The 15,373-nt window shown below is 49.8% G+C and overlaps 4 protein-coding genes across 4 annotated transcripts; 1 reads left to right on the forward strand and 3 right to left on the reverse strand.

The window, feature by feature from the left end:
• Positions 1–795: 795 nt before the first annotated feature.
• Positions 796–1,803, reverse strand: AtWU_00807 (HLH DNA binding domain protein; the record flags this gene model as incomplete). Its single annotated transcript, XM_035495922.1, has 2 exons — positions 796–1,416; positions 1,474–1,803. 2 exons carry the CDS (start codon positions 1,801–1,803, stop codon positions 796–798), a joined length of 951 nt encoding a protein of 316 aa, XP_035351815.1.
• Positions 1,804–5,536: 3,733 nt separating this feature from the next.
• AtWU_00808 (SDR family oxidoreductase) lies at positions 5,537–6,523 on the reverse strand (the record flags this gene model as incomplete). The annotated part of the gene is made up of 2 exons (XM_035495923.1): positions 5,537–6,214; positions 6,266–6,523. 2 exons carry the CDS (start codon positions 6,521–6,523, stop codon positions 5,537–5,539), a joined length of 936 nt encoding a protein of 311 aa, XP_035351816.1.
• Positions 6,524–8,392: 1,869 nt separating this feature from the next.
• AtWU_00809 (RNase H domain-containing protein) lies at positions 8,393–10,017 on the reverse strand (the record flags this gene model as incomplete). Its single annotated transcript, XM_035495924.1, has 2 exons — positions 8,393–9,656; positions 9,704–10,017. 2 exons carry the CDS (start codon positions 10,015–10,017, stop codon positions 8,393–8,395), a joined length of 1,578 nt encoding a protein of 525 aa, XP_035351817.1.
• Positions 10,018–12,450: 2,433 nt separating this feature from the next.
• Positions 12,451–14,161, forward strand: AtWU_00810 (putative amino acid permease family protein; the record flags this gene model as incomplete). The annotated part of the gene is made up of 2 exons (XM_035495925.1): positions 12,451–12,610; positions 12,705–14,161. 2 exons carry the CDS (start codon positions 12,451–12,453, stop codon positions 14,159–14,161), a joined length of 1,617 nt encoding a protein of 538 aa, XP_035351818.1.
• Between the last annotated feature and the right edge of the window lie 1,212 nt (positions 14,162–15,373).

Consider the following 15,373-nt stretch of genomic DNA (forward strand, 5'->3'; position numbering starts at 1 on the left):
ATGACGACATCCCCTCCAACCGTGGCCAGAAGCTATCTACATTACATGGAGAAAAGCAAAATGGTGGATTGTCGGCTGGGCGGGAATTATCGGCCGGTCTGGATCGGTCGGGCCAGCCAGGACGTTCTAGAATCGAAACATTTCTTTTTGGTTTTGTTTTGTTTTGTTTTGGGAGGGTGTGTCGAGCTCGGGGAGGAGGGCGGGCTGGTTTGTATTTCAATGAAATGCATTTAATGAACTGATTAATTAGGAAATAGGGCGGAGTTGTCACTATTTCAAACATGAATGATTTTGTGTTCATTGGGTATCTATGATGATTTTGGTTGTTAGGAGAAATCTCGCAAGGCTGGATCAATTGGGTTGATGGGGAGGGGGGACGGGCGGGGTTCAGGCCTTGTCGGTGTAACGGATGGAGTTGATGGGTTAACTTTTAGTTGGGATGGGATGGGATGGGTCCAGGGACGGGTAACTCGGTCTAGGTCTTTCTGTTGTTTTTATTACTGTTTTGTGCATCGACTTTGGAGTATTACATATTACTTTTGAAGGATAAGAAAATAATGTAAAGTAGTGAGTGGATTAGGTCGAACTTTTATCTCCGGGTATATATCAACACAACACCAATTCATCCCATAATTCGCCGCCCACGACAGGAGAGGGCCATGAAACAAACTCCCAGATCTTGTTGTAAGATGTAAGGAACAAAAGAAAAGAAAATCATAATTATTATACAATATACGTGACGGTCATTACAAGGGGATATTTGGGCAGAGACAAAACAACGCATCGCCGCTGGGCTTATGCGTGAAACGCCTCACTCCCCTTGCTATGTCGCCACATCCCGTTCGGAACCATGCTTTGTTTGAGCATGGCAAGCTCCTTCTGGAGCGCCTTGTTCTCCTCCTGCAATTCTTGCATAAAGGTGATGGCATTGGTCAGGATCTCCGACTTCTTCAGCGACGCCGAGCCGCCCTTGGTGGGCTTCTGGACTCCGCCGCACATCGCCTTCTCCAGGGCGACGAACTTGGCGTTCATGTTCGTGCGGTACCGCTTCTCGATGATGTTGTGCGCCGCCCGCTTCGCCGCATTGCGGCCGGTGGTGGTCTGGGCCTGACCCGTGCTGGCGTTGGAGTCGCTGGACAGACTGCGGGTGGTCTTGCGGGCGGTGTTGTTGGCGGCAGGGGAGGAGGGGGCGGGCGGGGGTGAGACACTGGTGGCGGGGTAGTCCTGCGGTGTAATTTCCGGACTGGACGACCACCTTGTCGCGGTAACCTCGCGAGCCTTCGGTTGAGACGTCGTCTTGCGACGAGTAGATGTCTTGGAAGTACGAGCAGCCGGCTTAGGCAGCTCCATGTGGATAGGCTCAATGGGAGAGACACGGCAGGTAGGAGACCATGATTGGTCATCACTGTCAAGGTCCTATTGAGTATATGTTAGTTATGGTTCATCATTCAATGCTGATGGAGAAAGACATACCGATGAGAGAGACCCGCAGGAGGCAGCATCTTCACCCGAGTGGTTGGAGATGGTGAACGCACTGATATCTGGGGGTGGGGCGAAGAAGTCGGCGGGAAAATCCTTGGGGTCCAAGTTCATCATCTCGTTGGACATCTCCAAGGGGAAAGTCTCCGGCATCATGGTGTTGAGGGAGAACAGATCGATGGCATTGTCGTAGCTCCAGTTAGCCGACAGAGGATCGGGTCCCTTGGCGAAGGTATCATTGGGACGAGTGAGTGGGCTCGGATGGCTCATGCTGTACATCCGCTCGTCGTCTAACGAGAAGGAATCGGGCCTAGGGTATGCCATACTAGTGGACTTGGATGGGGTTGAATTGAATGGATGACGATGTGGATTGTCTGATAGTACTTGGTGTGGGAGGCAAACTTGATAGTCGAGTTGACAGTCAAGGTCGAGTGGCAAGTAGAAGAGTGTTGAGGAGGCAAGAGAAGGGTAAATATAAAGAAGCTGTTTGATATTGAACCGTGGATCGGAAGGATGCTAGGCAGTAGAAGACATCGGGGGATGGACTATATAAAGGTGGAAGGTTTCAGGAGAAGCCGGTGTCAGAAACCGATCGCCAGGCCAGCCGAGACGCAATGATGTAATGGCTTGCAACGGTCGAAAAATCCACGGCCAGCGAGAATAATGAGGGCCAGCATAATTGGACTGGAGACGCGCAAGAAAAGCCATGACCATTGTCGAAACGATAATTGCACAGGGCCGGTGAAGGGGCACCGAGAGATCACCCCAGCCGGATGCAGGGCATCCAGCCTCGGTCGGCTCCGATGTCTGCCGTCGGAAGGCCCATTTGGGGGGAGTGAGTGAATGGGAAGCAGGGGAAAGCTCAGCAGGAGGGAGCTGAGGCAAACTACAGCTCAGTAGAGTACGTACTAGACTCTCGCCAGAAAATAGAAAATCAAAATAAAATAAAAAAGGAAAAAATCAAGAGAAAAGGACGGATTGGAGAGCCGTGGAGGGCGGGATCGGTGGATCGATCGATGCACAACCGTTGGACTGGCTTCCCTTTCGTTTGCTGGCTATACCTCTTCTGGTTTAGTTCCCCGCCAAGTACCGCCGCGGCCGAGTCTCGGCTCCGACATCTTCGGCCGGACGAGGAGGAAACTCGACAGAAGTAAGAACAGCTGGACAAATGATTTTTCTGTTTTTTTCCCTTTCCTACTTACTCTCCTTTGTCCAACATGACTTCTCCATCTCCTACTCCATACACTCAACTCACTGACCAAAATGGCAACAGTCAAATGCGGAATTAATCTTATCCCTGCCTGCCTAGATTTTCTTCACGAGGGCGACCATAATGTCGCTCGCTTGCCTGTTGCAGTTATTTCATCCGTTCGGCACATGTTGATTTCTTCGTTTCATAGACATGACCGATGCATGTGGTAAACCTCAAGATGAAGGCCACCTACGTAGACTGAAACTAGACGAGGGGCAATACTCCAGTCTCCATCTACTAGTATCTTTGTAGTGTCTGGATATTGTCTACGTAGTGTTTGCCAATCCCAGCTGCCTTAGGCCGCCATAGTTCAGGTACCCTCAATTGCGGCCGCAAGTGGGTCTGTTCTGGCCTTCATGGCTGCTCCTGTATGTCCCTTGTGTTCCCTGGCAAATTCCTGTGCTCACAGTTGATTCGCTTCCGGCAGTCATACACAAGTACTAAGTGGTAGTAATCTGTCGGAGGCAATGACGGGGTTACAGATGACAAGCCAGACCACCTGCACAGCTCCCTTTCCGTCCCGAGTCCCTCCTGAATAAACCGAACTGTACGACACTGGGTGTAACAAACAAAATCATCTTCCAGAGCCAAAGTACTATACTACTTGCCACATACGATGATGTATGTGTATGTTTTCATTCCCCCAGGATGATCGCATCCACCAATCACGAAACGGTCATTGGCAATGAAGTGCCCCTTACTGTCCATCTCGACCAGTCAGGTGGCCAACAATCGGCATTTCACATCCTCAATTTTTCGACCGTCTCGCTTACTACTCAGCTAACTCCTGCTCTGACCACGATGCAGTACATGATTAGCCATACTATGGATGTACTATCCCGGTCTATCCCAATCCACTACAGTATCTACTTTACTCTGTTCAGCTCTCCCTCCGTCCCTTTATTTTTTTTTTCATCTCCCGCGGGTACTCCGAAGGAACACAGACCAGGTCAGTGGGCCACAGCAACCCCATTCAGGTGGAGAGACAGAGTGCATCGCCTCCCATTTTATTCTCTCACACACACAATCTCGCAGCCGACCGAGGGGTCTAGGTCTAGCCTGTCTCCTGGAATATTGGGAGTGCTCGCAACCTCCTTTTCCTCCAATTCCCTTGACCTAATGATAATCGCAACGATGATGAATCCGCCCAAGGTTCCTAGCTGTGGTTACGCGCCATGACGTCTCGGGAGGTCCCCATCGCCCCTCTTCCCGCTACCACAAAAGCTGGCAAAAATAAGGGCTGGCTGGCGCGCTATCGACGGAATCTATCCACGGTAAATCGCCCTCGGAACCACCAACCCGGTTGGCGCTATAGTCAGCGTCCTAAGAATAAAAATTCTCCTACGAAAAGTGACATACATAAAATCTCCGACCACACTACCCACTGGTCCAGCGCGGACGCTAGTAAATTTCTCGGCTTCAGACGTGGAGAAAATAACCTCATTGAGTAAGGTTCTTTGCTCTCTCCCCCCCAAAAGTATTTCCTCCCCCAAATAGTCTTACCAGGCGGACCGGATACCGGGTGCCCAGGGTCTGCTGCAATGCCACCAGTGGTGTGATCCGGCATCTTCAGAACCCCTTCCTTAGTGCGACGATGCTCTGCGATACACTCGCTGTGGCTTGAGATCGCCAAGGATTGCAGAAGAATTCTCGTCGTCGGTCGTATGCCTGCTAACCCCCCTCGGGTGATTTTGATGACCAGCTCTGCCCGATCATCTCGCCCGAGACACTGGGATTGCTCTTGTTCTCATGACTCAATTCTGGTTTATCTGGCAGCTGACCTTGTAGCATGTCTCCGGTTAGGTCTTTCCCGACGCACGAGACGCCTGGTGTGCCTTGGGCCACCAGATTCTGTATACGTCAAACTCGGCGAGGGTGGACGGCATCTGACTGATGGTTTCGGATAAGGCACCGGCCAGTGCTGGTCAGCCCTACCGATTTGGGTGATGACTGATCAGAATTGATCCAGGATTATGCTCGACATTATTAATGTTCGCTTTAAGGTGCCCCCCTGGCTGTGAGAACAAGGTTAGGCTTTAGCTTCATCGCACCAGCCCAGAATAGTAACCCCGCAACACGATGACTCTCAATCGACTTACAGCTGATTATGTTGTTAGCTGAACTAAGACCGATAAGATGTGAACAGACGAATGGGTGTGCCAGAACGTCAAAGGTGGCCTGGGATTGGCGCGATGATGATGTTGAGCAGCTGCAGAGGTTCAGACGTGGTGCTGAACAATTGCGTCAGACGTGTCTACATGGAATGTGGATAGAGCACCACCAGAGTGCTGAACTGATTAGATCTAGTCGAGCCTCATCTTGTTCTGCAACGGCGTCACCGAGATCCACAAGCTCTGACCACCACAAGTTTGGGTTGCCGCGGGGCCCGGGCTTGCCAATTTCCCAGAAACCAGCTCGAGGTCAGCACACCCCGGCTGCTATCCGCCCGACGGGTGCACTACTGTACGATGCCGTGGGGGAACCGGTCCAAGACCTCACTCTGAGGGCGGATGAGAATTATCCCGGATGACGGCAGGGTGTGTCGGTTGTTCCTCCTGCGTCTTATGTCACAGCGGCAGGAAACCTACTCCCGGTCATCAACGTGCTGCTAAAAAGTGTATCGGACTTTATCCTGTCGTCGGGGGTGCAAAGCCGACCTCATCGACTTCGGCAGATAGGATGCCGGTAAAGAGGGGCATCCCCCGCACGAGACTTCAGATCTACGACACAGGCGGCAGTTACCTCACAGGCTTCCCGGTGGCCATGCAAAGACAGGATGGGATCAAAGGAATTGTGGTAAGCTATCTACTTGCTCCTAGCCAACGCTTGTACTGTCGTCTCAAAACTCTCAGGTTCTCGTCCCAAGAGCTCCCTCAGGAGCGGCGACACCACAGCCGTCTCTCCACGACGGATCGCATCCCACGCGGTTGCCCATTCCCTTGTCAAATCGATACCGTGATAGGTGTGTTTTGATCCGTGCTGCGGCAAAGCCACATACTCGTCAACAGAGATCTCCCGCAAGCGGAGGGGCTTGCCAACGGCCTGGCCGAGAATTTCAACAGTCTCCTTCAGCGAGATCTCCCTGGGGCCGGAGAGCAAGAGCACGCGGTTCAGGTAGGGGAACCCCGCCGGATTCTTGGCATAGTCTGCAATCAGCTTCGCCGTGGCCTCGCCCAGCTCGTCACGTTTCACCCACGCAACGCCCGGTCCGTCGCCGGAGTGAGGGATCGCGATCTCGTCTGCGGGGTGGTGGATATCGAACCAGCTGGTGTAGATCGGATAGGACTCCGAGTACAGACCCTCCCGGATAGCGGTGTAGGTGATGTGCCCGGAAAGTTCGGCCAAATACTTTTCGGTCCGCAGATGGGCGCCCATCACGTGCGCAACGCTAGTCTCCTCTAGATCGCCTGCAAAGGCGAGAGACGAATAGAAGATGTGCTTGACGCCGCTGCGGCGGGCAGCATCAATGGCGTTCTTATGCGCCTGTCTCGGAATCAGCATCATGTCGGCGCGAGATCATAAACGGCAACCTACCTCGAAGCGGAACTGGATCTCGAACGAGGCATACGAGATCAACATCAGGGCGTCGATGCCATCGAAGGCGCGCTCTAGCGTGGCGGGGTCTTCATAGTCGGCCCGTCGGACGGTAGCTCCGGCCCGCGTGAGTTCTGCGAGATTATCTGGCTTGCGGGCGATCAGGATCAGTTCCGATGCAGGCACCAGCTGGACGAGGTGATTGATGATGCTGGTTCCCAGTCCTCCTGCTGCAGGAAAGACACCGATTTTGGCCATGGTGTGCGCGTGGTATATGACGTAAGGGTGGTTACACTGGTGCTCCTCCTTCAAGGCCTCGTAATATGTAGTAATGTAGTGATGGGCTGTGTGTAGAATTATCCGATAGATGCTGTGTAGAGGGAAAATGTGCCAGTCAGGGGTTATTGACCTGGTGGTGTGAAGCTCAAAGTGTGTCCTGGAGCCCCGCTGTTGGTGGCTTACAAATCGGTCTGACGTTGAGGGCAGTCATCGTGGTGCCGATCGACCTTCAGGGGTTCAACCAACTTGCCTTGGGGGTTCAACTTGATCCTGAAGAGTATTTACCATTTATTGGCACTTTACTAGAGTAACTATACTGCCCTGGTCGGTTTACAGGATGCTACATAGGTCTGTCGCATCATTGTTGGGTCTTTTTGGTCCGGATACAAGGCGTTTGCCGGTACATCCGTGAATAGACATTAATGCCGCTGTGCTGAACATCTTCAAAAAGAGAATATCTTAGACTCATGATTCAATGGTAATAAATAATTATTTCTCCAATTAGCTGCCGCTGTCTAGAGACAATAAAATGTGTCCAACAATTCCCATCCTATTCTACTCAGTAGCCACGTGACCGCGTCGTATCTGTCCTGCCATTTCTTTTAGTAGCTTCAGCGTTTATTTAAATAAGTGAAAGTACTAGTATATAGTAACAGACCAAGTAGTTTGATAATTCTGACCACGACTATCATGATGTAAACTATCAATAATAGTAGTGAAGAATAGTACCACTACAATATATATTTCTCCCGAGAACAATTTAACACACCCCATCAATCGCTCATGACTCAATCCATGACCAACCGACCCAACCAATTCAATAACATAATAATGGAACGTCATGAGACTTTATAATTGTCTCATTTACCAATAAAATATTACTAGCCATGCTCTGCTACAAAAATATCTTCAATGAAGCACTTCCGAGAGGGGAAACGAGGGAGGGAGACTAGTGTGAGTATAGCACTAATCCAAACACGGCTAGTTGGAATCAAAAGCAGTTGAACCCATTGCATCTTACCTTAACCTATGAGGGATGCAATAATATTCTAAGTAGTATCAGTACTGCAATTGCCAGCATAATTTTAGTAAAGTAGATATTTTGAAAAAAAAAAAAAAAAGAGTGGATGAAAGCTTTCTGTTATAGAAGGGGAAATTGGTGATTCCTGATTATCTTGTGGAGTAGTATGTTATGAGATAAAAGCATTATTTGCAATAACTATATAGCTGGAGTAGGATAGGAGCCTGGGTTTGTGATGAGGTTAGATCCAATATGGGGAAGGGTTGGGTTTTATTCCTGGGTCTTTGTTCATTAGGAGGTTGGGTTGTATTTTGTGCCTTTTTGCATTGTTCCCTATTCTTTTTTTTTGTTCTATGGTTTTTGGTCGAGGAGGATCACAACCACCATGATGCTGACTGGGCATTCTTGAATGATAATGAGCCTTCCTATTGAGACTGAGATGGAATTGATGTTTGAGGATATGCTAATCAGATACATATCCTGAAATTGCCATGTTAGTACAAGCCAGGGAAAAATGAATCAAGACGGCTGTAGTGGTCTGTCTATTGTAAACTATGTTATCTCTCGGAGAAGTAGAAGTGAAATCTAGCATTGCTCTGAACAAGTCACTCGTAGTGAAAAGACTACCCCAAAGGAATTTGACGCAGATGTGTATATCAAATTGAAGTTTGGCTCGAGAAGATCGGAGCTTGAGACGACATTCTTGAGGTTTCTCCAGAATAAGAAAAGGCCCCCGGTTCGTACAACAATTTGTAAACCGAGCGAAGGCATACCCTGAATACCCCAATACAGATGAAAACAAGAACTATCCGCGCAGAGCAAGGTCCCTAAGAAATTCTTCTTTTGACATTGGCATCGGCATCGGCATCAAGCATCTCCCCCCAGTCCTCCATGAACCGCAGAATCCATTTCCACAGTTTTGGAGAAGCAACGAACATATCTTGCCGGATCCTCCGCGGACTGTCAGGCGTATACTTTGCTTTCCACTCCGACATGAGTGTCAATTTCTTAGCTATGGTGTGCTTGAACACCTTATTTCTGAAATAGTCCTTCTCATCCCTTTCGACTTTCCAAAGTGGGCGATCCTCCTCACGAACCTCGTCATACAGCCGGAGGTAGTGAGGTGAGCGACGTTGTTGCGAGAAGTGCTCCCCTATATCCTTTTCGGGACCATAGGTAGATTGCCAAACTGCAGCAAAAAGATTGTAATCACCGATAGAGTCCAGACCGAGGAGTCGACTTAAGTTCCAGTGGAATTTGCCTTGTTCGAGGGATTCGCGGTACCTGCGCACTGTACTCTCTTCAGTCGATTCGGGCATAGCTGCCTGGAAGCCATCGATGAAGGCTGTGTGTAATACTGGGCTTATCTTGTCGCCGTATTGTGGCAGGCCGGGAGGGGATAACAGCATAGAATGAGAAACAGATGATGTGAACGCCCAGTCGATGATACAAGTAATATTGTAGTCGTCATCGACATAGATATTATTGACACTAAGATCAGCGTGACATAGCGGGAATGTCCCCGGGTTTGAACTTTGGAGTTCAAATTTGCGTACAATGTCGCGGAGAGCATCACCTGCAACGATGTAATCCAGCCTGTTATCCGCAGAATCGATTTTGTTGCCGACAGTGACGAAGTCATTCCACAGATCCACAGCCTGTCTATACTGCTTGTCGGATTGATAGTCTTCCCTCGAGGGAACCGGCGCCACGAAACAATGATGTGATAGCCGCAGGCACTCTGCTTGAACTGAAAATAGAGAAACGAGGCTGTCGTAGAACTCTGCGTTGGTAGCAAAAGGGCCACGCTGACCCTCTAACAGAAACCGTTCATGTAACATATAACAGCGCCAGAGGCATTCCTCGATCTTGAAAGCTCCATCGTCTTCATAGAGTGAGCCAATTCTATCAAGTCGTAGTTGCGAGAGTTTCCAGGTGATACCGCCTAGCTGGGTCACGACCTTGGCCTTTTTGGAAGGATCTAGGTCAGGTAGGGGAGAGCCGGCTGACACCCAGACTTTCGATAATGGCCAGCCAGGAGCTTGGCTCATAAGAATGAATGGAACTTTGATGTCATTGTCGGACGATGCGCTACGACAGGTTAAGATCGAGACATATGGGTTGAAGGAGCGCCTTACCAGTAGTCATATACTTCTGGGACGGGTATATCGCTGTGGGTTTTGAGGTATCGAAGTGTAGCAGCTTCGCTTGCTAGTAACTTCACTCCGATATCAAGAGGCATGAATGTCCTTGGGTGTGGTGATCTAAAAACCCATTGTATGCCATCTCCGAAAAGGATAAATATAGCCCAGTTGAAGCTTCCTGAGGCAGGGTGTTGACTGGGATCACAAGTACAGGAGATACCCTGCCGTAGCGTGCTCGCCCGACGACATACTGCTTCAAGGTCGAAGTCGGCGTAGATGAAGATGTTTAACTTCGAACTCGGAGACATTCCGGCCGTAAGATGTCCGAAAATGGAATGAAAGTAAACGAGGGGCCTGGAGAGTCAGCCCCATCAGGGATGGCCAGGGATGTGTCTCGATTTGTCTTGGCTCATGCATAAAAGCGGTGACGGTCATCTTCTTACAGACCAGACCAACCATTGCGTGTACTGAAACCGTAACGTCGAAATACGCTGCGAGTTGCGTACAATGACAATAAATTAGTCTCCAAGAAGCCACAGCATCTGTACATGTGTGGCTTTTTGTTTCGTTTTCGCTCATGGATTTGAACGATAGGTACCATAATAACCTGGGCACCTATCAAGTTTCAAGACGAAACAGATGGTGTGTTCGAGTAATGTTATCAGCTAAGCTGACTAGCGTAGCCATAGGTAGACCTAAAGACAGGGGTTACCGCAGGGACAATCTTTCAGGATGCGAGGGTAAGTCTGTAACTGGTCCCTGGCACTCGCTTCCCCGTTTACACAGTGATTTCCATCATATATCATGACATTATTGGTCAAGGCATCATTTCGGAGCTATTATGCGATGCTGAAAATATCGCAGCCTATATATCGCCAGTGCTGTGCCTCGTATGTCGTGTATATGCACCCATTGGGGTAAACTACGTGCCGCCATAACACACTCCGTCGCTGATAGGCTGTCAGAGCCGACCCCGCGAATGGTGTCGCATATCCTTCGCTGACGAGGGATTAATTTTGTCCAGACTCTTTTGGGCTTGCAAAACAGCTATGCATGATAGACCTGTGCTGATGAATTCAGTCACCGTGTGGAATAGCAGTTGCCTTGGACCCCCTGGTCCGGCCAGCATTTGTTAGCTAACCGAGAGCACGAATAACAGTAGATCCAGAGACCAGATCTTATTCTGTCTGTAGGATGTCACAATGTGCCTGGAAGTTGATGAAACATCGTAGCCCCTGTGATATTAGCCGGGCACCTAGAAAGCTTCGAATATTCGAATCAAAATCCTCAGACACTAGACTTAAGAACCCTGCAGCAGGTAGGAATTGGCTTGTAGCCGTAAGCTTCCGCTATTGCATACGAGGATGCAGACTTCGTATATGTAGCACGAGGTAAAGTCGATGGGCGAATCGCGATCAACAATCTTGGCCGCATGGGGCATTTAGATTATTAAAAGCCACACACAACGGCCTTATCAGCAGCTATCGTGCATGTCCTCGGTGTTCTTAGCCTATCAGACAGAACAGCCAGCGAGTGTACTCGGCGGATGCCACCATCGAAAACCGATTTCCGTTGTCGGACAGGTCGCCACAGTTAGCGGGTTCTCTTCCAATGTATGACACCTCGATCGACAGCCCAGGCCGCCAACAGGCAGCCGCAGCCATAGCACCCCGCATTATCCCCCCTTCTCTTGGATCGGAAGTCGGCTGTAACAAAGTTCGGGCTAGTGGTACCACAACGCCAGCTGGGGTGAACACTGTACACACCTCTGTAACAACTGCGTCTCTGAATGTGGGTTGTTGAGTCTCAAGGGAGCGACTTGTTTGAGGACAACTCATCAATGAATTCTGATACTGGCCTTAATATCAAGGATTCGCCACATATCGCATCTTAATTAACCAGGGGGGAGATAATGGTTCGGATGGATCGACAATCAGTGCCCCGGACGCGGTTATCGCCTCCGCATAGACCTGCCCGATTGGGACAGGTGACGGAGAGACTGACGATGATGATCTGGGATCGAATTCCAGGAATGCAGGGACGACCTGAAACTTCGATGCGACCTGCGAGTTGATAGACGTAGCTGCCTTTTCAAGAGAGCGACTATAGCAGACTGGGAAGATGGTAATTCCCTAAATTCGAGAATGCTTTGAGCACAGCGACCGAAAGGCGGATAGGACCGATGGCCGTAAGAAGGCGGTGGTCGCCTGAGAGTAAACCGCTGCTATACAATGAATATACGAGGCAAATATCACGACCGTAGCCTGTCTGAGCGCTGCTCAGAGTCAAGCTCCTCGGTCACTGCAACAGGCCTTTGGATGCCCGAAGCTGCCATCCCCACTTGGGAAGTCCTGCCGAGCCTAAAAAAACCAGCCCCCGCAAAAGTCAAAAGTCAAAGACGGAAAAAAATTTCACTTATCGACAACTTATCTATCTTGTCCACTCACGAGGATCTCTTCCATGACCAATTGATCATTAACTTGGTCATTATCAGCCTGATAACCATCTTACCTTTCCGAACTAAGCATGCTGGCCTTGTGAGGGGAAGCCCGAGAATCCCCATGCCCTTGCATCCTTAGACTTGTTCATATATGAACCGTCCCCTCAGCACCTAAAACCAGTTATATGAATTTGCAGAAAATGGACAATTGGGTGCACAACTTGTCCATCGATCTCGTTGCTCTCCCGCTTGGCTGAATTGATTATTTGTGATTGTGCAATTTCTTCCATTTTAATTCCGGATGCCGATGGACTTGGAAAACAACGGACCGATCAAACCGATCCAGTCGGTCGACCAGAGCGTTCAAGATGCTCACGATCTTGCGGCCATGGGCCATGACCAGGCCATGACTCGAAAATTTGACATTTGGAGCATGTTGTCCCTCGCGTTTTGTGTCTTAGGTTAGTCCTGCCCGATCGTCGGAATTTTTCGTGTGCTCTGTGCGCGCTGCATCCACCGGGGCGCCAAGAAACGGCAGCTAACCGTTGTTCCCAGGCACCTACTCTACTTTCGCGCAGGATTTGGATAGCGGACTCACCAATGGCGGCTCCATAACCATTCTCTGGGGTCTCGTGCTGGTCACGGCCTGCAACCTGTGTGTCGCAGTTTCGCTTGGAGAGCTCACCAGTAGTATGCCGACCGCTCTGGGCCAGGCGTATTGGGTGTTTCGACTTTGGGACACCCCGTTGGGCCGATTCACCTCGTACATGTGCGCATGGATCAACATGTTCGGCTGGTGGACCTTGACAGCGTCACAGGTTGCTTTCATGGCCGAGTTCCTTCTGGGCATGAAAGTCATGTTCGATAACTCCTGGGGCGGGGCCAGCACTGGATGGCTAAATCTCGTCGTCTACATCTGCACAGTTCTGGTGTTGACTGTCATCAACTTAGTCGGCTGTAGGAAGGAAAAGGTCCTCCCATGGCTCAATAACTTTGTCGGAATATGGTTTACCGGCTTATTCGTCGTCTTGTCACTTGCGCTGCTTATCTCCGTCGGCGTGAAGAAAGATCTCTCCTTCCAGCCAGCGTCTTTCGTCTTTGGAGCTTGGATGAACGAGACCGGTTGGGGAAACGGAGTCGTTTGGTTCACGGGCCTAGTGCAGGCCGCTTATGGTCTCACGGCTTTTGATGCCGTTATTCATATGGTCGAGGAGATCCCCGCCCCGCGTCGCAACGCCCCGAAAGTCATGTGGCTTTCTGTACTCATGGGGGCCATCACTGGTTTTATCTTCATGATGGTCTGCTTGTTTTGCATACAGGATATCAATGAGGTCATTAACTCTCCAACCGGCCTGCCATTCATGGAGTTGATGGTGGAGACAGTAGGCCTGGAAGGTGGGGCCACGCTCATCGCTTTATTCATCTTTAATGGCCTGGGCCAGGGAATTAGTATCCTAACGACCGCCTCTCGACTAACTTGGGGATTTGCACGAGATGGTGGCTTACCTTGGAGCGGATACTTCATGCTGGTCGATCCGGTATGGAAGGTTCCAGCACGAGCACTCTGGTTCCAGGGCTTTTGGATTGCATTGGTCGGAATTCTTTACCTTTTCGCCAACACAGTGCTCGATGCGATCCTGAGTGTTAGTACGATCGCTTTGACCATCTCATATGGTCTTCCCATTGCTGCCCTTCTGGTAGTTGGGCGTGATAAGCTTCCACCGGGCCAGTTCCATCTGGGACGGTGGGGGACGCTGATCAACTGGGTCAGCATTATCTACTGCATTATCACGACAGTATTCTTCCTATTCCCCGGGTCCCCGAACCCCTCACCAAGCGATATGAATTATGCGATCGCCGTGTTTGGAGTGATGCTGGTGGTCGCCGTTGGATTCTGGTTCGTTCAAGGAAGCCGCACGTATTTGAAGACGGAGGATGCCATCGACCAGATGATTCAGGCACAGAGGCTTGAAGTCAACACGGCGACACAGGCGCAAGATAAGAAGAAATAGATCTTTGTATATAGTTTTCTTCGAGAGTTTAATGACTACAATGACCTTCACTATTCTGTTAGCCAAGATTGTATGCATAGGAAGCAAGCCAACTGAAACCCACCGGTGAATTGAAAAGCTCCAAAGATCGCCTCCCTGTAGCTTCTAAGGTCGAGATAAAATACTGCCACTCGAGGATTAATAGTGAGTGATATGGTAAGATGGTCAATTGCACGTCCTGCGGAGAGAGGAAAGAGTGTAGGTTGATGAGAAAGGTCCGTGACCCAAGTGGACGCGCCCCCCACGTGTTTTGTGCCATCACCCCATGTATGGCACCACTCCTCTCTTGCCTATCTCCCTGAACTTAAAGAATACCTTATTTCCAAGTGCCTCTTCAACAACTCTTACTCCTCTATCTGACTATAGTCTGCTAAAATTTTACTTGCTATCCCTCTAGGTGACCCAGAGCATTCTAACTGAAGAAAATACCTAGTGGTTAAAACATAACGATGCTTTTACCCTTTCACAATCTATTCTTCCGAGGAGGAATTTACAATGTCTTCAGTATCCGAGATCAAGATCAATCCAATCGGCAAGAAAAAAGATCGCCCGACAACTATGACGTGGCTGATGCCTCTGCGGACCTAAAATGGGAAATACTCTCCCTACTGCCGTCGGATTTATCACATTCTGCCGGCTGTCTAAGCGTGGGAAACGGTGAGACATACTGGTTACCCATCTATTGGTAACAGGCGGAAAGACTCGGATCAAATACCCAGATGTTATAGGTCGAATGATGGTTCAGTTGACGATGTTGGGATGTCAACCTCACATAGTTGTAATGGTACCCTTAAGAACAAAGAAGCAACTTCTTGCACCCTGATTACTGATTCAGCTCTGAAACAGGAACAGGAACCGGATGGCTTAAGGGGCCCAGACCAGGTTTGATTAATAGGAACGGGGTTCGATGAGTTCCACAGCCTAAACAGTTCCGAAAGTACCCACCTGCTAGCTGGCTATATCCGAGCCTTACTAGGTTGTTCCTGGCCCTGAGGGTCTGTCCAGATAGCTTATCTGCCAAGAGACAGTGACGCAAACTATCTATGCATTACTGCAGCTGGGTTTCGGACACTTTGCGAGAAATCGTTTAGAGGTCCAACGAGGCAAAAGTGTGGTTGCTGTGCTGTGCACCCTGGGATGGGGAATAGACCTAACCATACTTAAATGACTCGG

Source organism: Aspergillus tubingensis (assembly GCF_013340325.1).
Source record: "Aspergillus tubingensis WU-2223L DNA, scaffold_2, whole genome shotgun sequence".
Classification (NCBI taxonomy): domain Eukaryota; kingdom Fungi; phylum Ascomycota; class Eurotiomycetes; order Eurotiales; family Aspergillaceae; genus Aspergillus; species Aspergillus tubingensis.